At 43.5% G+C, this 25,000-nt stretch overlaps 3 protein-coding genes, 2 non-coding genes and 1 pseudogene across 5 annotated transcripts in view; 3 read left to right on the forward strand and 3 right to left on the reverse strand.

Moving 5' to 3' along the window:
* LOC135150745 (ATP synthase subunit 9, mitochondrial) overlaps window positions 1-25,000 on the forward strand; it is an 83,560-nt gene that overhangs the window by 2,709 nt on the left and 55,851 nt on the right. The gene's annotated exons all lie outside the window — the stretch shown is intronic.
* Window positions 3,105-3,536, reverse strand: LOC108203359 (uncharacterized). Its single transcript, XM_017372262.1, has one exon. The coding sequence runs from the start codon at window positions 3,534-3,536 to the stop codon at window positions 3,105-3,107; it is 432 nt and encodes a 143-aa protein (XP_017227751.1).
* TRNAD-GUC (transfer RNA aspartic acid (anticodon GUC)) lies at window positions 6,436-6,509 on the reverse strand. Its single transcript has one exon. It is a non-coding gene; the product is annotated as a tRNA-Asp (tRNA).
* On the forward strand, window positions 11,809-11,880 carry TRNAG-GCC (transfer RNA glycine (anticodon GCC)). The gene has a single exon. It is a non-coding gene; the product is annotated as a tRNA-Gly (tRNA).
* On the reverse strand, window positions 13,740-18,588 carry LOC135151240 (ATP synthase subunit a-like). Its single transcript, XM_064089054.1, has one exon. The coding sequence runs from the start codon at window positions 18,571-18,573 to the stop codon at window positions 17,560-17,562; it is 1,014 nt and encodes a 337-aa protein (XP_063945124.1). The 5' UTR covers window positions 18,574-18,588; the 3' UTR covers window positions 13,740-17,559.
* The window catches only part of LOC135151242 (protein RADIALIS-like 1), a 7,872-nt pseudogene continuing 1,551 nt past the window's right edge, over window positions 18,680-25,000 (forward strand).

Genomic DNA, 25,000 nt, shown 5'->3' on the forward strand with positions numbered 1-25,000 from the left:
AACATACTTATAAAAAGGGCGAAACTTACATGAACGGCCACGGATAGAATGACGAGAGGGGACAGCTGTTCATACTGCCATGGGGGATACAAATGGGTTCCGCTCTTCACACCTTAGCTATGTGAGTGCGCGGTACAAAGGCCTACATTTGAGAGGCATCGCCTATAGCACCTGACTTGATAGCGCAGGCTTATGCCTGACCTTTTGAATGCACACTTTGAATATCACCATTAAAATGAGACTTTGGAAACTGACTCGTAAGAACATAATAGTCTCCTTACTTAGTATCACTCATATGTACTCAACTTTTTAGTGTTTAGATCAAGGCACCTATATTCTTTCTAGAATTTATTCTCAAGATGCCTATTCGGATGCCCATAGAGAGGGGGGATTCGAAGTAGGTCAGGTCAAATAGAGCCGTCTTTGAAAGCTGTCCAATCGGTCTCAATCCTCTAGTGGAAGAGTAATAATACGGTAAACAGGAGCAAGAAAGGGGCTGCCATTAATTAGCTGCAAGGGATGAGAGAGGCCTTTTTCCGGGTAAGAGATGAATGAGGCCTTACGAGGGCTCTTTTCTTTCCCACTTAATAGATTAGATTCATTCCTTCGTTACGGCGGTTGAGGCGCCGTTCAGAGGTGCTATTATCAGAGTAGGAAAGTTAGCCAAGTTATCCTGCCTAGTTTCGATAAAGCACCCCTTATCGCCCCACGGCACCAGGTCTGGTTAGGACACACAGCGTATTCTATAGCGGATTGAACGGCTAGCGAACTCCGGCAAGAAAACGACGAAATAGCTCATAGCCCGGGTGACTTCTCTTACTTATTATTTATGGGATCCCCCTGATATATTCAGCCAGCTTGTTAGCTCAGCCTCTTGCAGTCCCTCGGGACTCGACATTCTTATAGGATTCGATTTCGTCTCCACAAGTTAACCTGTCTGCCTGCAAGGCCCAATCGAAGCAGATTGTCCCCGACCTTAAGGGTTCCGGATAGCGCCCCTTCACTTGTAGTTTCGCTACTCTAAGACATCAACACCAACTCAGGCTCCAGCCCTAACTTCAGCTTTAGATGAAACTTAGAATTAGGCTTCAGCTTCAGCTCCAGCTCTAGCTTAGGCTTGATTGAAGCATAGAATTAGGCACCAGCCTCGGCCCAGGCATCGGCTTCTTTCTTCGTAGTCTTCTTCTTCCCTCGGATTCGGCATAGCCTTCTTCAGATTATTCATCCTTGTCTTCGTCTCTGTCTACCAGATCGGATCCAATCAAAGCTGTTCGTCCCCCTTCTCGGCGTTCCCGGAGGGCGGCTCTTCACTTGGTGTTCACTATTCTAGGGTCTTGGCACTAACAATGGCGCGGACTTTCCCGCAAACAACACATCAAATATGGGTCTTGCTGCCTCCCTATTCCCCGAATGTGGGACTGATTGCCTCCCTATTCCCGGAAAGGCGATTCGCATGACCAAACAAAGGCGAGTAACGAACTCCTATCGACCGGCTACAGCTACTCTGGATCATCCCCACACAAGGACATCAGCTAGCGAACCGGTTGAATAGGTCTTCCCAAACGACGATTCGCAGCCATACGAACAGTGGTACTTGTCCCGGAATGGCGATTCGCATGACCAAATATAGGTCCTTCCCTGAAGGTTGATTCTCATCTGAATATAAGTCTAGCTGCCTCCCTCTTCCCGGGTAGCGATATATGCCCCAGAAGCTAAGAACTTCTAATATGTGCTATACCTGAAAGCGAGTGAGTATACCGTATATAGGTATACGAACGATAGAAGCTAAACGTCTTTTCTTGTTTGATTGTATTTGATCGTAACAGTTGCCGATTGTAGAAAATGCCATCTATTTTATGATCTAACGAAATGGGATAGAGTATACTACAATCCGATATCTGTAGAAAGAGCTATTTGGGGCCGAAGCAAGTGAATGCTTTAACAAGGGCCACTTTTCTACTCATTTTACCTTTTATTGTATATGGTCTAACGCTGGGTCTTTAATGCCACTTTTCTACTAGAATATGATCTAACGTTTTCCCTAGAATATCTGCCATATTGCTGTGAGGCTTCGCCGACTGAGAACAGAAGAGGCTTCGCCGACTGAGAACAAGAATAGGACTTGTCACAAAATACATAGTACTGTTCTATGGCAAGAGACACGAAGGCAGCTGGCAAGAGACACGAAGTTCCCTATTTGCAGATCTGTTCTGGTACATTTCCAATTCATTCTTTCCAGATGATAAACAGATCCATTTTGCAAGTTCGTTATTACGGGTAGTTCCTACAAAGGATCGGACTAATGACGTATACAATACTTGAATTCTCGGTGTAGATGCTACATAGTTGGTTCTCATCCTTCCTTTGAGATATGAGAAATGAATAGGGCTTAACAGCGCCTTCTTCCTTTTTTTTATCTTGACCGGGATCTCATAAGTATGGCTACAAAGATAACTATGGAGCCTAGCTGAAAGCTTGACAAGGCCTATCCGCCTTAGTGTATTCGGGCGCCCAACCACTTGCGGAAAGAATGGGGCATTCAAAACCAGACATAGATTCCTTCTCCTAGGGTTGCTCTGAGGTAACCGCACGTCTTGATGCTGGCAGTCAAGAAGGCAAAGAGTTTACTTCGATTTCCGAAGTGTAAAGAGTTGACCTTCCTTCGCCTATCTATAATTCTGCTACTGATTGGTTAAACAGTTCACATTCGCTTGGGAATACCAAAGAGAATGCAGTCGAGACAACCACAAGTGTAGGAACGAACGACACAGCATAGGCAATGTCCGGCCGTGTACACGTCTGGGCGTACATCAAGCTTCCAACAGCGGAAGCATATGGAATGTCCTTCATCTGATCTTTCTCTATATCGTTCCTCTATACAACCTCTAGCGTAGGAAAGGGGGTGCTACAAAGGCCAAAGAAGAAAAGCTGGTAACTTATTCTCAAAAGACCGATTACAGGTGACCTGATAGGATAGAAGTTTACTTGGAGTAAGCCCAGGGACAGTGACACCAAGGACTATTTGTTACCAGTCTTCCCAAGGGGAAAGTGCCAAATAAGTTGCTTTTTGTCTCAAAAAGCTATCATATCCCACTTAAGTTGGGCTAGCCTCTTTCTGGGGTTCCATACCTTGGGACTTTATGGAAAGGCTCTTTGTTATGGCTATCGTTGCTGTTATGGTTATTGCTATCGTTGCCACCTGAGCTAGTAGTCCCATCAGTCGTTTCAGAAGTAGTCTTGTCATCAGAACTCCCATCGCTTTCATCAGAACTGCCGTACCCGTAGCCTGAGCTTCGCTTCGTTTCACTTCGCTGTTTCACATAATTACTCCCGGAGCTTGAGTCTGAATCACTCCCTGAGCTATTCTCGGAGCTATTCTCTAAATCACTCAGATCAATAGTTGATTTCATGTCATCCGTAGGCTCACTTGAATTAGAATTGTAGCCTGAGTACTTGTTTGTTTTGGCTGCTAGGCGAATCATTGCTTTCATTGTTGTTGCTTTCCCATAATAGTAGTTGCCGGACGCTTGTTTCATAGTAGTTGCTGCTTTCCCATAATAGTAGTTGCCACTTGTTTCGTTCCCATTCCTCTGAGGCTGTTTTTACGGGCTTATATCCCACTAGAAGGCCCAGGAAGGAACTCAGTAAGCCCCATTCACTGATGATAGGACAAGAATGCCTGCCCAGGTTATGGACTTGATAAGTTAGCCTTGAAACTTCTGAAGAAAAGGCTAGTTCGAAGGTGGCCACATCTCCACCCCTATAGGACTGGTAACACGGGCAGCCAACGACAGATCCTATGATCCACCTTACCTAGCAGCCTAAAAATAAAAATAGGGCATCCGAGCCGGTGAGGGTGCGCGCCTATGGCATATTCCACACAGATAGACCTTCTCTAGACCTTCTCGAATCTCGAATAGGCACAGAATTAATGGTAGGTTCAGGCGGGTACTATGTATTTTTTTTCATTATCCGAGAGCTGGGGGCAATGTACAACGTCTTCTTCGTCCTAACGGCTGCTCTTTGCCGCTTCTATCCTACGTTTAGGCTTGAATGTCGCGTACTATGGAGTCCTATTCTTGCGATAGAACGCTAAATATTAGCCATAGAATGGATTTGATTCAAAGCCAGACTAGTCAGTAAGTAAAGCTCTTCCATTAAGACCCCGCTTGAGGAAGCAACCAAGCTTTCTCCTCTAGTCTCTTGACTCGTCAGCAAGCTCTTCCATTCTCTTCTCCTTGCCCTAGTCCGAAAGCCGTAGCCATCTCAGACTTTTCTTTTGTCGAATGAAGTCCTTGAGTTACTGCCCTCCTCCTTTTGCTTTTGTCGACCTGAAGCTGCAGTGAAGGAGGGAATGGATTAGATTACTGAGGAATGAAATAGCATCACATTTTAACAGACAGATGAAAGCTTATGACATGGTGAGATGGTGCTCTAAAGTTGAGCAACTTTCCTTCTAAGTAAACATCCTTGTTGTTTGGAGCCCAAGTAGCCATTGTTCCTTAGCGTATAACACTAAGTAAATAAACTTCCTGTAGTTTGTAACTAGTCTTGCTAGCAACAACCGGAGTAGCCATACACGCTATGTAACTAGAAAGCCAACTAGCTTATGGTCTTGGCTTATAGATGTGCAAATAAACTAGAAGAGTCTTGTATATAATATAGTCAAGTAGCAACTAACCTGGTAAACTATAGCAACTAAACCAGAATATAGGTAGCTTCTATAGTACTATTAGAGTGAAAGCAAGTAAACTATCTATCTAGTATTTAGCTATTCTTGCAAAAGTAGGTCAATATGCATGCTAAAGCAAGAAAGCTTGCCCCGCTCTCTAGCAACTTCTTTATCCCGATTAGCCAAACTGATGTCATTAACCCTTCCTCATTAACCGCCTCTAGCTAGAACTCATATATGCAAGAAGCAAGTAAACAAGCTATATCGGGAGTACTACTATAGACTTTCCCAGCTGATCAGTAGAAAGAGCTCTTGCCTTCAACTCAGAACAGAACCTTCTTTCCGGTGCATAAGAAAAGAAAGAAGTGTAGTGTTATAGAAGCTAGCAGCTGATTGCGGAGAAGAGTGCATAAGATGTAGTGTTCTATTGCAACTCTACTCTTTCTATAAGACCTACGGCAACTAAGAAAGTGAAGTAGTTATCTAATGGTGCAAAAGAAAAGAAAGCTAGTGAGTATACCGTATATAGGTATACGAACGATAGAAGCTTATCTACAGCTCTTTTTTGACTTACTTATAGCCCTACGGAAAGTGTTGTAGTTAGCTAAAGTGTAGCTAATGCAGAGCAGCAAGTGTAGCTAGGGGCTAAGGTGCTAAAGTAGCTATTGAAGCTAGGAGTTCTTGTTCCTGCTTGAGCGAGTAGTTCGGGGGAAATGTTGCTAAGAGCTCTGCTGTTTTAGCAGTTATTGTAGCTATTGTTGTTTGAACTAAGCAAGTGTAGCTAACCTCGCATTCTGTAGCTGAAAGCGCTATTCAATGTTGCAGTTGCTTCTAACTATTAGCTCTTGTTGCCTAAGTGAAGTTAAAACAGCTTGTTTGGCTTCTAATCTAGCAAGGAAGCAGAGGGGCCCGTATGCTGATGAGCGAGTGAATCTTGCTTGTTGCTCTTGTTGTTAATACTAGCTAGGTGTCTTAGCAAGTATAGCTACTGTCTTCTATGGGCTAGTTAGCAATACTTGCATATAACTCCTCGCTTACAGTCAACATAATGTTGCTTCTAACTCTTCCTAACCTCGCATTCTGTAGCTTACAGTCAACATAATGTTGTTGTTTGAGTTGCTTAATACTCCAACAGTGGCTTCTTAGCAAGTATAGCTATTTTTCGTTTTATATAGCAGCAAAAGTGACTCATGCCATTTTCTTACCAGAGATGCTTTCAAAACAAGAAAGTGTGCGTTTCATATATATGGAAAGGTTACCTCACTCATTTCCTTACCATAGATGCTTGAACAAGTCTACTTTTTTCGTTTCATATAGGTGGAAAAGCTACCTTGCTTACAGTAAAGTCTCTCTCATATGGCAGACAAACAGAAAAAAGCTAGTGAAGACTGGCTAGCCGTATGCAAACACAGTCAATACTTAGCAAGAGACATAATCAACACATGCTAGTTACAGACTAGGAAACCCGGGAATTTTGGCCATTTGAAAACATATGTCAGTTCCTTCCTCCAACAGCTTCTTCTCAAGCAAAAGCGACTCTTCGCCCGGAGAATTTATTTAAGCACTTAACTGCTAGTTCCATTCCAACAAGGGATGCAAGCAAGGAATCCAATCCAGGAAAGTCATCAGTCCCACATCGGCTAGCCCTTTCCAGCTCTGATTCACTTGCGAAAACAGGGGATTCGATAGCAGTAGCTGCGGATTCTCATGTCAAACCTTTCGCCGAAAATGGAGAGATGAATTGATGTATTTATTTAATCCGTCGGGACTGACGGGGCTCGAACCCGCAGCTTCCGCCTTGACAGGGCGGTGCTCTGACCGATTGAACTACAATCCCAGGTGTAAAGCCTAAAAATTCTTTTTTTTTTCTCTTCATTCGAACTATTTACTTTCGCCGTGTTGTAACAGAAACACGAATGATATACTATATTCTTATATAATTCGATATCTTTCTTTTTAAATGCAGTAGACTCATAGTGGGCTAATTCATGAATGGAACCAAATGGGCCCTTTTTTTAACTTTTAACTAAAGAGTCACGCTCTTTAAACGCCCTAAGCTAAGAAAGAGGCTTAAGTCATCGATTCAAGGCTTCTTTATTTTCCACGAAACTCCTGTCTTAGTCTTCATTTTAAAAGCAGAAGATATAGGTAAATAGAACCAGCCGTCGATTCGATTGTTTTCCAAGAAATGTTGGGCCGGGTATGTAAGCCATGTATCTGGGATTCTTTTCAAAATGAATCTCATCTTTACATAAAAAAAATTGTAGTTCCCCGGTAATTCCTTCAATAGCGGCTCTAATGTCAAATGAAAACCTTCCACCCGGATCTATCTGATTCTAGCACAACTGCGGTTAGTGATTCAATCACAGCGGGTAGACCAAGAGCAGTTCTTTTTTTTTATTCAACAGTCTAAGGAGTCAATTCCTTCAAAGCTTCCACCGGGAAAGAGCCAAGCAGCTGCTATTTGAACAACGGATATGGAGACAGCGTATGATTTAAAAGTTATAAAATATTGAACAACGGATTCAGCCATTTAATAGAATATCTACAACTTATGGCTCCACTGGTTGTATGCTAGATGCAACCTATTCTGTAACAACTTCTTCTGGCTATAGCACCTGCCCATTCCCTGACTTCCTTTCTTCTCTCAGGGCATTCTCTTCTTCTTTAACTATGTCATTTGCTTTCACTAGCACCGGTTACGAGAACAGTCAGAGCAGATTATATATAAGAGTACCTTCTGTCCCATTTGGCTCAATATTAATAGCCGGAGATTTAATAGCTTGGGTGCCGTCCCCTCATCTCTCCACCAGAAGGTAGAGTTCCCATTATTATTATGTTTTTTATCGCTGTCAAATTCTTCCCTATTTCTGTCTTCTTTTCAAAGATGGAGTTCCTTTTATGCAGTCGATTTATTTCGAGCTTGCTCGTCAAAATGGGCTGCTCGGTCACGCTTGCCTTGGTGATTGAACCATTTCTTCGCGCTACCCACTCTTGATTGGCTAAGATTTGATATTTGCTTTTGTCTCTCCCATTTCTGTGACCAAAATCGCTTTGACTTATTCGACTAGACGGGGAAGGTCTGTCCCTTCTCCACTGGAAGAAAGTAGATGATCACGTAGGGCGAATGAATCAAAGAAAGGGAAACTTCTCCATCCCAGAAAGCGGAGTGACTTCTTGAATCTTTGAATAGAGAGCCCCATTAACCAGACAAGCTGGAGGAGACAAGCTACCTCACAGAAAGGATGACCAAGCTCCAGGGAGGTTTTTGGTTATGGGGTTGGAGATTAAGTCAAATTCGAGTTTGATTAGCTTGGATAGGGATTTCGAACTCTAATCAAGGCAAGGCATAATGCCAATCCGAGAATCCTTTATCAAAAGCCGGCATAACAAGCCCTGCCAACCGTTGACTGGCATCTCAATAGACTCTAGCGAGGAACCCGGTTTGGCTTCAATTGAGCCAAGTTTTCGATTTCAATCAGGCCAGCAAGCCTAAGACGTCGTAATGCCTTTTTCTTAGTGCTCATAGAACCTTCCCACAGGGATATCGCTATGTAAGTTCCTGCCCATTCACCAGTTGATCTGATTCACGAGTTGAAGTTAATCCGATGGACGAGTGGATAAGGAGAAGTTCGGGACAGATCCAGGAAAAACATGGAGAGAGCAGGGGACATACGTATTTGTTTGTATCACCACAAAATGCACCTAGCTCCGCTGCTATCCTCTCCGTACCAGTCTCGCTACTTCTTCCCTCTCTCGTTGGTATAGAAGCTCGAGAGTGGAAATTGCATATAGAAAGAAAGAAGGTCTCAATTCGACTCTGTTATGAGCATAGCTAAACCACTTCATTCCCCTTTACAGCTAGGTTATGAAAGAACTATGGCATAGCTACTATATAAGCTATATAGAGTCAATAGCAAGACTTGCTGTACTAGCTCTATATGCTTATGGCAAGTGAGTATACGAACGATAAAAGAAAGAGCGTATAGAATGCAATGTTGTTAGGTAGTTTCGGGAAGAAGGCTTGGATACGTAGTTCGTATTGTCTATTGGCTCCCAATTATCATTGCCTATCCGCTCGAAGCCTTAAAGTAAAAAGTAAAGGACTGGGGAAGTCCATCAATACTGATCGTAGACAATTGACATTAAGTGGGAAGAGTAGACTTCAAGTATTGGACTTACGTGAGTTGGTCGGGTCAAGGACCTGGGGCAGTCGCTACAGAGTAGACTTGAAACCGAGCGGGAACATGGCGGGTAGTAGCCTTTAACAGTGCTGGTCTACCCCGATTTTCTTTCCGGGACTGAAAGACTTGGTTTCGCCACCCCTATTTCATTAGTAGAGCTCTATTGATAAAGACCTTGGAATTGGCCAATCACCAAGGGTTAGCATTCTGTTATAACGAATAGAACGAACTCGAGTTCAGTTCACCGGTACGGCACAGCCGGGGGGAGCGGAGAAGGGTACAGCACAACTAGAATGTTTTTTCGCTTCCGAAAGAAGTAATGCAATTGGTTGACCCAGGAAAGACCCCTACCGCTAACTTCTCTGTCCTAATCTCCTGTGTCGAAGCTTTCTTGTTCTACAGGTCCGGACTTTCGATTCTCGAAAGATTGCCCCTTATTTGCTAAGGATCAAACAGTCTCAGTCAAGGTCTGCCTAGCGAAATAAATAATGATAGTAGTTGTAGAGATCTACCCGCTCATATGAGTTCCGTGAACAACAAAAATAAGGGCAGTAGGGGGGCCAGTTCTATCTTTCATCACCGATTAACAAGCTTTCACGTTCCAAGGAATGACATGGCTGTTCAAGAACCCGTTCAAAACGCGGGAAAAAGAAATGCCTAAAGTCACGAGTAGGTCCTCACGTCAATTTAAACTCCACTCTCGTCGCTTCGCTAATTGGATCTCTTTGGCGGTTTACCGGGCAATGCCATCATCCCTTTCCCCACTTCCATCGGGGAGCGACATTGGGAAACTTCTTTTATTCTACGTTAAGCCAACTCCGAACACCTTCTATAGCCTTTGTCCGGCTCAAGCGAGAGCCTATTCTGACTTGCTTTCCAACACGATTGGACTTTCCGGATCCCTTTTCTTCCTTTCAGGTATATCCATTCAAAAAGCAGAAAAGCGATGCCTGTTGTCGCCATAGCAACTACTTTCGTAAGCCGAGCCGAGGCCCACTCCCGAAGCTTTATTCGGTTCTTTGAGTCTGACTCTTATATAAATATAAAGACCGATGATCCAGTACCAGACTTCGCCTTTTTGGCTACCCTTCCTCTATCAACAAACACGAAAGGTATTTATCTGAAGAGAAAAGAAAACTTGATGCTTTTATTAGCTATAAAACTCTTTGTGCTTGCTTAGCAGATGTCCTTTACCTCTCTGCTTTGGACTCAGTCACTAGTTTGCAGTAAAGAAAGCAGTTGGCTCTTCCTGCACCCATGCATAAAGAATTAGTAAGTAGGGTCTTCTCTCAGCACGCCATTCCTACGCCTATGGCTAATAGAATAGAGTAGAAATTTCTTTGATGGTTGAAGCCGACTAGGCCCTAGCGTCACTATAGCCTACTTTATTCCATTCCCCCTTCTTGCCTCTCTATGATTGAGCAGCTTTGCAAGCTCCCTCTCGATTGCAAACTCATGATTCCAAGAAAGAAAGCAGATGTTCTCTCGCTAAGTGAGTTTTGTGTTATAGTCTATGTTCTCGTTAATGTTTTAGCTGAGTTCTGCGCTCTTTTGATGGTAGCCTATCTCAGAGAGCCCTATCTCGACCTGTGGAAGGAGGTGACTATTGTTACAAGTACTTACATTCCGATCCCTGATCTATAGCTACGGCTTTGTTCGATTTATTATGGCATTTGAACAAAAGTCTCCCCGAAGCAGAACTTGAAGGTAGAGGTGATCCGGTGCGTGCAATCAATCCCGTTCTTATTACAATCTACTCCTGTTTTTATTCATTACTTGCTTTCAGTAAAGGGAGAGCGCCTCACGTCGAAGAAAGAAAGCGTCGAGAAGTTGAGGTGATCATAATTTAAGTTGCAATGAAAGCAATGAAAACGAATTTACTTCAAATATCGTATACAGGATGTTCTATAAGAAATTATTCGTCTTTCATAGTGAAGTCGGATTGTGAATTGAGGAAGCAGCGCCCAGTAGTGCCCAGCTGTAATGAACCTAAATGGTTCAGCTCGGGGCGGTAACCGTATGCCTAAGATTCTATCTGACTCCACTTTGAATTCTTGACGATATCGAACTGGAACAACCTGTTCTTCCTGAAGACCCTGATTCAAAGCCAAAGGATTTCCCGCCGCTACCATATAGTATTCATCTTTACCTGGTGATAAATAAAGCATCCGTGCCCCTTTTGATCTCTCAGAAATCTCATAAAACGGGCTTTCTAGAGATCCCCAACGACCAATCTTCGCATGAATTGCTAAGGATGCTATCAATTCATTGAATTGACTTTCCAGCGTTTCCATTTTATATTCCCAACCTTTTTTTGGTTGTATTATAGATTCGCCAATGAGTCGCTCCCTTTGCTCGGTCCAAAAAGGATCCGGATCCAATTCCGACATACGTTTTGAATTATTCCTGTTTTCACAGCAATTCTTTGCTGTATGCTTTCTGGGGGGAATACATCATCATATTGCCGAAATAAGCGAAAAAGTCTTTTCTTTTGTCGTTCGGGGGATGGTCCCTCGTTCCACAGGCGCCGCATGGAGGGGAGAACGAATGGCTCAGGAATCGGCCGGTTCCGAGTAGACTCGTGGAGCTGCAGTTTGGATTCTCGTAGAATAAGAGGAGCTGTATGAGGAAATGACTTCACTTAAAAGACAAATGCCGCCGCTGCGAGGCGAGGGAGCAACTTGTCTGGTCTTGCGGTGCACTCATTCCCGTTACGAGAATGAAATGACGCCCCAGCTTGACTCGAGACCAAGACTCCTTACAACTCGCACCAATAGCGGCACTGAGCGGTCGGAGATTGATTGAAAAGGCAGCCCCCCCCCAGCCGCCTACCTACTCGCTCGTGTTCGTAGCTCGATCGGAGGTCAAGACTTTGGTCCGGCGGAAAACAGGCGTCGTCCGTATCAAGTGATACGTGAATTGCTCAGTAGTGCTTCGCCACTACCGTAGCTGGCGGAAATAGCTTAATGGTAGAGCATAGCCTTGCCAAGGCTGAGGTTGAGGGTTCAAGTCCCTTCTTCCGCTCCCGGCTTCGTCGTTTAGTGGTAACGAGTGGAGTGCATAAGCCCCTTGTATTGTATAGGGTTCCAAACCTATCTTACTAATAACATAGAAAGGGGCAAGCCAAAACCTACTCCTAACAAGCAGCCGGCTTTTCATCAGCCGTTGCGCGCTTCTGTTTTTCAGCAGGCTTCTTCAAATATCCCATAAATGAAGTAGGGGCTATAACTTATAAGTGTAAGTAGCTAGCTAGCGCGCTAGCGTTTTCCCTTACTAGTAAAGGGGCTGCTAGTTGTAGCGCGCCAGTGTACTGGTGAATAGGAAAGGCGAATTTAGATGACTAATGACGGATGGAGGTTGAGGATAGAACATGTTCGGTGCCTCGCCCTTGTCTCCTTCGCCGGAGACTTCAAATGCTGGGAATCCTCTCGATAAAGAAGAGGCATAAGCATTGCCTCTCGATCCAATCCGTCTTCCCTGCCTCCCCAACACACTCTGGATACGAAAGAAACCTCCCGCCATAGAGAAGAGATCTAAAGCCTGGGTCCCCTCGATCGCCCTCCCTTGAACCTGAACAGGTCGAGAGAGATGAACCCGCACCACATTTTAGAACCTTCGAACCGAAACCCCCAACTAGAGATGGAATTCAAGAACCTAAACAACTCAGTTGAGAGCTCCGCGACTGGTTCAAGGGAAGGTCCACCAATGATTGATAGGCCCCCCTATCCGTCTCTTGATCCCTCATTCCACTAATCCGTTGTTACTGATTCATTCAAGGCATAGACTCCCCACTTCTTTGTCTTATTAGCGCAGGTGTTCATCAACGATGAAAGCCGCTGAACTTAAGACTCGAGTTGAGAAAGAGGGCTAGGCCACCGGGAGGGCTTTCAGGGACCGGGGGGGGGTGGATTATAGAGCTAGGGAGGGGCAAATCGAAGGGTTTTCCATTGGGATTGGGCATGGACGAGCCTCGACTGGGCCAGCATTGATGAAAAAAAAAAGGAAAAAAGGAGGCTTGTAAATAAGTCTTGGGCTCTCCATCTCTAGGAAGATTGTGTCCAGGATCTGGTAATCTAAGCCTTGCTTCTTCTGGTCGGCTCGTATTAGCCTGTGCTTTATTACAGGTAGTCATTCCCCCGTTCCTTTAGTCTTTTCAACGGTACTTGAATCTTAAGTCGCGGTCATGTCTCGCCCCCCCAGTATAGTGACCGGTTCTCTCTTTTTCCCGAATTTCATCAGTTCCAGGCTCAAGTGCCTGTTCATCCATCTTCATTCCAAAGGCGAACATCTCCATTGAGTGACTGTAACTGCTATGGTTTACAGTCAATAGTTCTTAACCAACCCTTTCTTATTATGTCTTTCTTTCTGAAGGGCTTGCGGTTCATTACACCAAAGGCTTTCAGTGAACTATTGAAGCTATCGAGAGAGTACCAAACGCTGACGGTGACGAAGGTTGCCGACTTTCGGTGGACGCGGAGCCGCATAGCATTGCAAGTAAATAGAGCAGAGAGCTTACCCTTTGTTTCTATTAGAGTCGCGAGCTTGTTGTAGTCGGTCCTAAAGGGAGAACCTTGCTGCTTACTTGCTATATCCTCGCGCCCTTTTGCACGGCTCGGCTTCTTCTTCGAGCCCTGCTTCTCCCTTCCCCCTCTCCCCGTTCTGCCGTCCAAAACAGGCCGTATGGAGTATAGCCAAGTGGTAAGGCATCGGTTTTTGGTACCGGCATGCAAAGGTTCGAATCCTTTTACTCCAGATTATGAACACCCGATCGGATCTGTCAAGAACGAGCTGACGACTACAGGGGAAGCGGCTGACTGCAGTCCCTGAGCCCAGCTTGTAGCAAGCCAAAAGTGTGACTTCAGCCTACTTTTTCGCTCGCCCAGCCGCTGCCGTCTCGTACTTTTGGGAGCGTCAAGTAGATATGTGAGCTATCTGCTTGCTGACTTTACTATGTGAACTATCTGCTTGAGTGAACTTCTCCTAGCCTGAGCTAAGACAAAGTAACTGAAAGGTAGATTGCCCGTAAGCCAAGAGGTGTGGTGAAGTACGTGCTGAGCGGGCGAAAGGAAAGGCAAAAGAACTCCAGTTTTGATAGTCCAATAGTGCTAAGACCTATTGAATGCAGCTTTTGAAGAGGCTTGCTGCAAACGGATTTTTGCTCTGCTTTCTTTCCCCACCAAGACTAATTAGAATGAATTGCAGAATAGAACCCCGCCAAAGGGAAGCACCAATACATGGAGTAGGAAGGACTTACTTGACCCAAGGAGAAGGCCTTTGAGAGCCTATACCCATAGCGAATCTATTCCTATCAATGTCCGATTTCGAGAGAAAAGGCATTCGAAGCACTTGTGAAGGAAATTGGCGCTATCTCTTCATCAACAAAAGGGTCCATCTCAGCAACAGGAAGATTTAGACTTTACTTTATACTGGATTCTCACTATCGACTCCTTTGCCAGGATTGAAGTCTGATTTTGACTATGATTGGGCCCTACATCGGTCCCATTGATGGAAGGTAGGATGCATTGGGTACAGAGCCGAATACGCTAATACGAACCCGAGGAGAAAGTCTTTGCAACAGGGCTGGTCTTAGAAAAACCATTGCTCCAGCTGCCCGAACCAAACCCATTTCTCAAGGCACCCATACTTTAGTGTTGCCCTTCCTTGACATGTTGGGATCAATCTCTTCTGCTAACTCACTTTGAAGCTATTGACCAACCGCTTTCGCTGGAATCGAAGTAGGAAAGGCGATTGACTAAGATATTGATTGAGTAAAATATTTTCCAGGTCGGAGTGTTCAATTCCAAGATCACGATCACAAGCAAGGGGCAGGATAGGCTAGCTCCTTCTTATTGAAGGAATTGACTACCTATGGGGGCTGAGACAACGGAACCACTTCCTCTGCCACATTGGTTCTTCCATCTATATTGATGGATAGCTCTTAGAATACGTCGTTAAACGAAGCTTCGGGATACCAACTAGGAATAGGGTTAGCAGCCTTTACTTCAAGACCTGAGATGAATCTGTTTTCTCTACAGCTATCTTACTTACTGTCTGCGTTGGCTCATCCCAAGGGCAAGGGTACGAAAGACGGCTTGCCCGATTCTTAGACTATGAATGCCTCCTCCTCAGCGAAATGCGCCATCTCTTGTACCAACTCGCCAAGGGCTGAATTAGGAAAGGAAAGAAAGGAAGCAGAGAATGAAGAGAGGATTTGACTTGACTACTACTAATACCTTTTAAATAAAGGTGTATGTACGAAATTCCACTATCTCCCAGACTGAATGAGGTTTATAATCCTAGATCACAGAGTTTCATTGATGCCAAAAAAGGGCTTTCCTGGAAAGAAGGAATTGTTGGCTTAAGATTATACTAATAGCCGCCCATTTGTTTCGTGCAACTTTATATCACAGGAACTGAAAGCATTCGTGATTGGACCTTCTTCTATATAAATAATAATATATATATATATAAATAAGAGGTTTGTGATTCAATCAATATTCCTATCCTTCCTTTGTCACCCTCTTCTCCCCGAGCTAACTTGAGAACTAGGATTTGCCTAATTCGTATTATAGACCAGGCTATGCAGCAATTCGACCACTGTTACTGTACTAGATATCTCAGGCTTATCCTACTTCAATTCTGGCTTCGCTTCTTCCCGGTGATGGATATGGTCTCGATGACTTTGCCCCAGTATGGCATAAAACATACATTGAATATTTGTTGAAAAAAGGTAATTTCATGTGTGAGCACCTTGACTCTTTTAGGTAAGGCTATTTACCAAGTGAGTCTGCGCAGCATGCTCCGAAACAGAAGAACCATTTGAAATCCCATTTGCACCCGGATTCAGCTTCTTTCGAACTAGCAAATGAACTTTCTGAGCCAACAACGGATCGGCTTGGCCCATTCCTCAGATGAGGAAGAAAGAGTACACTGCAATCAAGTCCGTAGAATAGAATAGTCTCGCGCGTGCACGCGCTTCCTTAACTCATTCTAACATAGCTAACCGAAGGAGAGAATATTCAGTTGAAAGTGAAAGGTCGAGGAAACCGAGACCGAGGAAAGCTAGGAAGGCGAGGAACGAGAAACCAAGTAGTAGGCCGGAAGGTGGAAGCATTAAATAGAAAGAACTCCGGATGTGAGGCCCTAGGCTTCGCCGACTGAGAACAAGCAACGGATTACTTGCTAAAGTAATGCTTACCGCCTGGATAGAAAACCCTGAAGTACATGTCATCATTCAAAACCTATGTTTTAGCGCTTCAAGATGAGCCTTAATTCATACCTATCTTCTTCCCTCAATCTGCTATGCTTGAACTCGGCGGAGAATTGGGAGGTGGTACCTGGGGCATAAGTTATGAACTTCCCTCCTTGAATCAAATATCTTCCTCTGCTCGTCTGGACTGGAGGCAGGAATTTGGGTTGTTTATTGGCCTTATCTCCCGGGTGAGCTTGACTTCCTGTCCTTGTTTGATCCTGCCTCACGCCCACACTCACGAAAGACAACAGCGCCTACGTCTTGAACTACCAAGCAAGGGATGAGCTACCTATCGACAGTAGGCACTATCGCCTCACATTAAACTCCTAGCTTGCATACTGCTCCTAGCACGAAAGAATAAGCATCCTTAGCGCATCCGACAGCCGGCCCTATGAGCTAGCTTACCAGCTCGACCTCTGCCACTACTGCTTCGCTAGCCAATGCTAGAGATAGAAGATCTAAAACAAGGGCGGAGCCTATGACCGATCAGCCTTTGTGATTGCTTATTTGAAGGCAGACTTCGACTCCTTTCCTTGGACCAGGCACCAAAGCAAGCAAGAGATTGAAGCGGGGCATTCTTTCAATAAGGGAATGTTCCGGATTTACCAGTTGACCTGTTTCGGGAGACCGTCCAGTTGCAGAACAAAGGGAGTGGTTTGGTTTATAGCTGATTGCGCCGGACTGGTATACTTCCCCTCTTGGCTTTGTTGCTTTAGTAGAATAGATTCGATATTCGATTGGAGGAGAAGCGCACCTTGACTCATGAACTCATATGCACTTCCTATACTCCTGAAATCCGGAGCAGGTTTGAAAGCTCCACCGTCAAGTTGAAGAAAAGTCATTCCGACCGTTGCTAAAGTTTTTGGTTGTCCCATTTTTTCTGTTTCCTACGTATGTGATTGAGAGAAACAAAGAGAGGTAGGAATTGGATCGATGACAAAGTACGGATCCCGATTGCTCTGTCACTTCATTTTTTTAGAAAGTGAGAAGCCGTACCTTGCCACATGAAACTGGGTATGACAATACCATTCTTATCCCGCCCCCCAGCCCCAGTGAGTGAGCAAAGCAAGCTATACCTGATACCGAGCAAGGAAACTTATCCTGCCGCAGTGATCATGGAAGTAGCGAATTGAAATGAGAGTGGCAAGGAATTTACCAAGCAATAGGCATTCCGTTCTATCTTTGTGAGAGTCCTTGCTCCACATTCCTCTACAAGAAAAAGAGCAGATCGAGCTGACAAAGAGAAGGGTTTGGCTGTTGCTATCGAGCGAGACATGAAACTTTGATCGAGATGGAGATGCTCCTGTGTCAGTTACTAGTCCACATGTACCAAACGAAGGACCGTTTCCAAATCAGATTGCAAGTGGAGAGGTAGCAGATCAAGGGCGGTCTCTTTTATTTAAAAAAGAGTGAAAATAATGGCTATTGCGGCCTTCGCTCCTCGCTTTTGTTCAATTATAAATAACCACTTCACTTTGATGGAGATTTGTAGCATCATTCAAGTAAATACAGATTGAGATTGTAGAAACATGAGCTTGTGATATAGCTACACCTAATTCCGGACCGGTTAATGCAAGAACTATAAATAAAGGACCCAGATCTCCTATGAAATAGAAAAGATCATTCATACATAGCATAGTCCAAGCGAACCCACTTAAAATCTTTACTGAACTATGACCGGCCATCATATTAGCAAATAAACGTATTCCTGAGCTTAATGCGCGAAAACAATGAGGGATTAGCTCAAGGAGTACTAAAAAAGGTGCTAACGGCAGTGGGACTCCTGCGGGTAATGAAAAGCTTAAAAAATGAAGCCCATTTCTTTGAAATCCCACGAGAGTAATGCCAATAAAAATGGAAAATGAGAGGCCCAAAGTAATGAGAAAATGACTTGTAACTGTGAAGCTATAAGGTATCATACCCTGTGGATTACGAAAGAACGAAAAAGTAAAAGTGACCGAGATGCGAGGGGAAAACTTTTGTTTAACATTTCCGGAAAGACCACCTATTTGTTCGTTTACCGGGTTCGGCACGAAATCATAAATAAGCTCTACCAAGGATTGCCAAGCATTTGGTACTGAGTTTCCTCCTCCGTTTTTAGTAACAAAATGAACCAAAAGTAGGACCAAACTGAGAGTGAGTAGCATAAACAAAGAGGGATTTGTGAATGAGAAATACAAGTGTCCTATATTCATAGGAATCAATGGGATAATGTCAAATTGCTCAAGTGGGCTGGGGATGGTGAGGGGCTGCTCAAGAGTGTTGTGGAAGGACTCTACATACTGGGGTGAGTCGGGAATGTTAGAGACCACTTCCTGCGTGCGTCGCGCTGCTGGATCATGGAACGTCTCAACGTACTCCTGCACATTAGGGTTACAACAGTTGAACAAACAAATGTTGTTGTGTATCACATTCCCAGTATTAGCACCCGCAGTTTGTTGTTTATTACACAGACACCTTGGCATTAAGCCCTTAAAAATCGACTTCAATTTCTTAAAAAGAAAACGGGTGCAATATTTTACACCTAAAGAGTCAGACGGGGTGCAATTCATGAGAACTTTTACTTTTTTTTTCTGCCGGCTTCTTGCTCTAAAAATGCAAAAAGACTTGGAACGCAATTTCTGGTCGGTCCGACCAAGAAAGGCACGGGACTTGTTGGGCGTAAGATTCTTTTTATTCTCTTACGATATTTCGAGTTGGATGAACAGATCGCTCCTAAAGGTTGAATCAGACTGAGATTCCATATTCCTCAATTGAAAAGTAAGATTTTCCATATATATGAGATGGAATTTATTGCATTTCAATAGTCCTCTAGGAAGGGAAAGTGAGTTGCAAGATTTCACAGTTATATAAAACGCAACTTTTTCAAAACATAAGAACATCTATTAAAGGAAACTTGCTTAAGACAAAAAACACGGGAAAACGAAGACTTTTTTTGATCAAAGCCAGGGTTCGGTTTTTTAAGTTTGACGGGAAAGCGAAGCGAAGAAGGAGAGTTCTTTCTTGACGTGCTACCGATCGCCGCGGCAACAAGGGAACAACGAACCGTCGACTAGCTACACCGTCGAAGACGTTCATATTACAGTATGGAGGGCTCTAAGCTCAAGACTCAGCACTTAGTTCGAGGCGTACATGTCTGCAAAGAGAAAAACTATGCCTTTTCTTGGCACGTCTCCCCTGGCTGTTCCAAACAAGCATTCCATTTCAAAGGATGTGGCCGGTGATGGTTATATATAGAATCTCATTACATCCTTCCTCACTCTCCCAATAATTATGAAAAACGGTATCTCGTCAGATCGAAGAAAAGGAATTCCCAAGGTAGGTGAACTGACAAAAGTATTATTTAATAGAGTCTTAAATGATGTCTTTGATCGTGAGTTTGCCAAAAGGTTTCCAGGTATAGCATTTACTAGATTCCAGAATGAGGTCTTTATTCCAACCAAATGGGAAGATGACTTCATCTTCAACGAGAATGTTGGATATGCACTTTTGGAAGAACTAGGTCTGGCTGGAAAAATCGACTCTATTGGGCTATGTGATGAAGATCCACTATTCTGTTATGGAAGGGCTAACTATATTAGACGATAATGGTATGGTTGTCACATGCTGTCCTGAGAAATTCTATCAATAGTTGGAGAACTCATTGACTTGGATATCTTATATAGAGCCCCGAAAGCATGCTAGTATACCTTGGGTATGGATACGAGTGATATATGCCCCAGAAGCTAAGAACTTCTTTCGTCTATGTGCTATACCAGAAAGCGAGTAAGTATACCTTGGGAAGGTAAAGAAAGCAGTATCGAAGCCGGCCACTGACTTAGAGAACAGGTCCCCCCCTTTTCGAGTGAAGAAAGGAGTCGGTGCACTTCGGCATAAGCCTTACTATTCATCTAACTCTGTTAGCAGTCCTCCTCAGGGAAAAGAACAGTCCACGCATGAGCAAGTATTAAACTCTAACAGAACCCGGGGTTAGTAAAGATAGTTTACCTCCCCTGCCCACGAAGTACGAAGTGAGGGAGGTGTGCTTTCGTGCTTTGAACTAACCTTTACGCACTGAAAGCTCACGAAGGGACTACTTCCTTTCGATTTGAGGACTTTGATTGAATGAGATTCTAGATATCAAAACAGGAAGTTGCTATTTGAACTCGAAGCAACTGACCTTAATTCCCCCCTGGTCTCTATCCTTAAGGAAGTAATGCTTTTGCCCTTTTGAGTGAGTCCTTTGGAGAACGGACTGTTACTAATCGGAAAGAATCCTTGATCTCATCCAGGGAACGGAAACACAAGCTGTTGGTGGCTAAAAAGCACCCGGCTTGAAGCATCTTGGTGGTCTGGCTCATGGTAGGTTTTTTTGTTTTACATGCGGCCTATCGAATCGAAGCGAACTTAGGCCTTTTTGGTCCTATCGAATCTTCCTTTTCTGTATAAGAAGAGGTAAGGGCACGTAGCGTTTCACTCAACACTTCTTCTATTAGATAGGGGATGTTACCCAGACTTAGACCCTAAGTCATTCTTAGCGAAGCGACCAATCATAAGAATGAGATACGGACCTCCCGTCTTTTTCAGTCTCCCTCCTTTCCCTTCATTCTAAGTAAGTAGCGGTCCAAGTCTCCTTCCCGACCGGGGGGTAACAAGGGATAACTCCCAAAGAAGTAGTGTTTCATCTGCCCGATCCCTTACAAATTATTCTTAGCTCTGAAGCATTCCCTCCGAAATCAGTCCATTCAAGAATAATAACAGGTGTTGGCCCCGTTCCACTAGATGAGAGGAAAGAATCTTTCGCTTATGTGACTATAGGTCTTTTCCCTGGAGGCAATAATGGCTAGGAACAAAAGCTAGGAGTTAGCAGATTTAGATAAAGCTTGCTCGTGGCTTTACCTGCTCTTATCCATTGACGGGACTTCTTCAGCTAATGACTTAGGGAACCTGAAGGGCAAGGAAGAAGACTTCAAAGGACGACTAGATTATCTCCTATCATCTTTCGCTTCTATGCCTACAGGGCTTATCCCTGGATGGAATAATGTCTAGGACCTATTGTATTGGGTACAAGAGTTACCAGATGAATCGAAAGCTCGAAAGAGCAAAAAACTTATTTAGAGAAAGAATGATTAAATTCTTTACTTAGCCTGAAGGGCAATAAACGAGAGACTGAAAAGGAAGGTACCTCGAAACAAAAAGAAGGAACTCTAGCATCGGTCTATCGCTATACTACGACGAGGGTTGTTCTACCGACCGGCCCAGATGCTGACTACCTTAGCGTACGTCGCTCGGGGCCTACAAACCTCTCGTTAGCTCCATCCCTTCTTAAGCCTGTAACATATTTAGGTCAGCGGAGAAAGCGTGTCCCTCATCTGATGATGCAGGGGACCCGTCGACTTTCTCCCTCATTGGCTCGGGACGCTCGTAAGGTGCTTATTACGGGGGTACGGATACAACCCTTCATAGCACCTAAACTACGCTTTTTAGAAAGCCATAGGCAAGTTTAAATCAATATTCAATCTAGAAGAGAACCAGCCTTAGTAAACTTACAGGAAAGAAAGGAACCTAATAAACTCAAGCATACAAGGAATGTTGAGCTTACTTGCTTCTACATCCACTGGAACGGTACTGAAGCCGGAAGGCTAAGGACCGAGAATAAGAAACAACCTAATAAATAAAAAAAGGGAGTAGAACTTGCTTTTGCACCTACAGCTTTTATCCATTGAAGGAATAGAGTTGAACAACTCTTCTTTCTTAGGTGTTCTCAGTCGGCGAAGCCTCACAGCGCTTGCTCTATTAGTACCACAAAAGCAACATACTATGGCTTGTATTTGCTATGGGACGAAGCCAATCACACATTTAGACTTTCGACCAGATAAAGATATCCACAGCTGAGGAAGAGCAGGGATAATCGTAGACTAAGAAGAGAGGACGCAAACACATTTAATTGGACAGCTTTTATCCTTTTATATTTGCTATTTTCTTGTATAATTTTGAACAAGTTATGAAGGTTCAACCCAAAGCTGAATGAGTTGCGTAATGCGTCAGACGACTCTAATTTAGAATAAAAATATATATGTATCATTTAGTACATCATTTGGCAGATTTTTTGAGACCTCTAGCATTACTCGTAGAATATCGGATTGAGGCACCCTGTTAAGAGTTGTTCATGAACAGTCACTGGATATCGGCCCACATAAGATAGTGTTCTCAGAAAACAGAGATTGAGAGTCTGACTACTAACCTTACAGATAAGAGAGCTTTTCTATGAAGTAGATTTTTCATTGGAGGCTTATCCTCAAGGGCTCTAAACCACCAGAATATGTACTTCTTGATATTTTAGTTAGGTTTGTGATCCTATTGAATATAACTATACAAATGTGGATAATTTTGATAAGTTTGGGTACAGAGTATTTATATTAAATAATAAAAAGAGAGAAGTAAATTCACAAGTTAGTTTCTATGCTATTGTCATTATCTCATAGCTACTACCTTTTATAGAAAATCAAGATTTTATACCAGATCTAAAAGATTAATGATTAATGATCGTATGGTTATAAGACACATACATTAATTATGGGTAGGTTAACAGTGTTTTAGAAAGTCAGATCATTAGAACTTGTATAAGCACACTGGCATGAGCCGCATGACCCCATCTCACATCCTCTACTCCAGGAGCTTATATAAGAACAAGAATTGTCACTTCTTTGCAGATATCAACTCTTCAAACTCAAAGAGTTCTCTTCTTTTTTCCTTCCAAACATTCTACTTGGACTTAAAATTTTCACTTCATTCTTCATTTGCATGGTAGCTATGTCTTCACGTGGCACTGGCTCTTGGACAGCAAAGCAGAATAAATTGAAAGGGCTCTGGCTGTGTATGATAAGGACACACCTGATCGTTGGCAGAATGTCGCCAAGGCTGTTGGCGACAAGACAGCGGATGAAGTGAAGAGGCATTATGAAATCCTTGTGGAGGATGTTAAAAGAATTGAGAATGGCAAAGTGCCCTTCCCTATGTACCGAACCACTGGAGGCAGTAGCCAAGTCTCCATGCATGATAATGAGGAGAGGTAGACTTTTGATCTATATTTCGTATCCTACTAACTACAGTTTTATCACATAATATAGCTAATGATCACCACGATACGTAAAGTATCATGTTAACCTTATTGTACAGGTCAAGACGAGGCCAGTTGATGGTAGATTTAGTGCATGATGCTTATGGATTTAGTTAAATGTTCATCTAACAATATAGGTAAACACCTGGCATCTAGGCAATACCTTGGACGATAAAACTTGTTATCTCACTTCCAGACAAGCTCTTGACTGACAATGAAACGACACATTGATAATTACTTGCAACCAAGCCCACAATTACCAGTCACTACTTAACAATTCACATACTAGTCAATAGGGACTCACCGTCCAACACCATAGACAAAAGAAACAATTAACATCTTTTCTATTTGCTTTATCAAATGAATTTCTGACATAGAGAAAGGTTCGCTTGTCCAGAGTTCTCAAGGCAAGGTTCAACTCGATTCAAAGAAGTCTAAGCTTTTACGAGTCTTCCACTGTCCTAGGAGAGAGAACATAAGCTGTACTCCAGAACTCTTGTTTGGCTTTCCCAACAGACCATACTTTGGTTTTACGCACTCATGTTATTGATAGAACTGAAACTTATCTTGAATCACTTATCGGTATATCTTTTATAGTTTAAGTTCTTGGGGAGTAAGTTCGTATATATGCAATAACTTAATTATCAGACCCTAGTTACATAACACGGGCTACTAAATTAACACATACAGACAGACGCACATTGTTGTCGTCTATTGATACATTTGTTCATGCAGGATGAAAAATCGGAAGCTCTGGTGATTAAAGTCAGATAATGTAGACAGCAGCAGAGCCTGTGGTTTACCCATAAGAAGCAAGGGCATGTACATCAGTAGATCGAAGCACCAGGTTCCTGTCGTTTACCTTGAAGCAGGCAGCACACCACCCGCAGTTAAAGATCGAGAAGCACCAGCAGTCAATCCAGAACCCGGCGAGAAAGATTTCAAAACTCTCCGTTGTGTTAGCAAATCATACGAGTCATAGTTGTTTAGCTCTGAGTCCGTGATTAGTCAGCAGAAAGAAGAAAGCTATACTATCTCCATTAGTTGTCATCTCCTAGTAGTCGCCATCTCCATCCACTACCCCCCTCGATGACCGAACCCGAATTCCTCCCAAAGTTTTTTTTCCTTACCTATCCTCATAAAAAACCCTCTTGCAACTCACTCGGTCTAGTATCTATAACCTCTAAGTCCCAATAGACTGAAATTAGTACTTATACCCATAAAGCAAGAACTCGACCCGGCTATAACCCGTGTTATATGCTTCTTAAAGAGCCATAGCAAGAAAAACTAAATAGCTAAGTTGCTTAGTGGAAGGCTGCCTTATCGAGATAGAGTCAGACTCTACCAACAGAGACCGTGACCTTATCGCGGGTGAAAGCGCCCTTTCACGAAGGTTACATTCAGAGTCTTTCGGTACTGGCACACACACAAGGTGATCATAGGGGCCCTTCTCAGCTCGGGCCAAGGCCTTCTCTTTGCCCTGTTGCACTATCTCTTCTTTCTCTCTGTCAGTGGGTTTGTAGCCTAGCCTAAACGGTGGAGTAGCGGTTGGGATAATAGAATGACTTGCTCAATAGGCTTTCTTTCTAAGACCCTTCCTTCTAAATGGGGAGTGTTCCATATTCAGCAGCATACAGGGCACGTTGGTCTTTCCATAGGTGTCATAAGATGGGCCTATTCTTTTCCCTTGTAGTATTCTCTACAGCAATAGCAGATACCTCTTCGAAGGTGAATCCAGACAATGTGTACTCATCAGTGGACTTTCGGATTTCTAGCACAGGGATACTTGGCTT

Source organism: Daucus carota, chromosome 1 (genome assembly GCF_001625215.2).
Source record: "Daucus carota subsp. sativus chromosome 1, DH1 v3.0, whole genome shotgun sequence".
NCBI lineage: Eukaryota > Viridiplantae > Streptophyta > Magnoliopsida > Apiales > Apiaceae > Daucus > Daucus carota.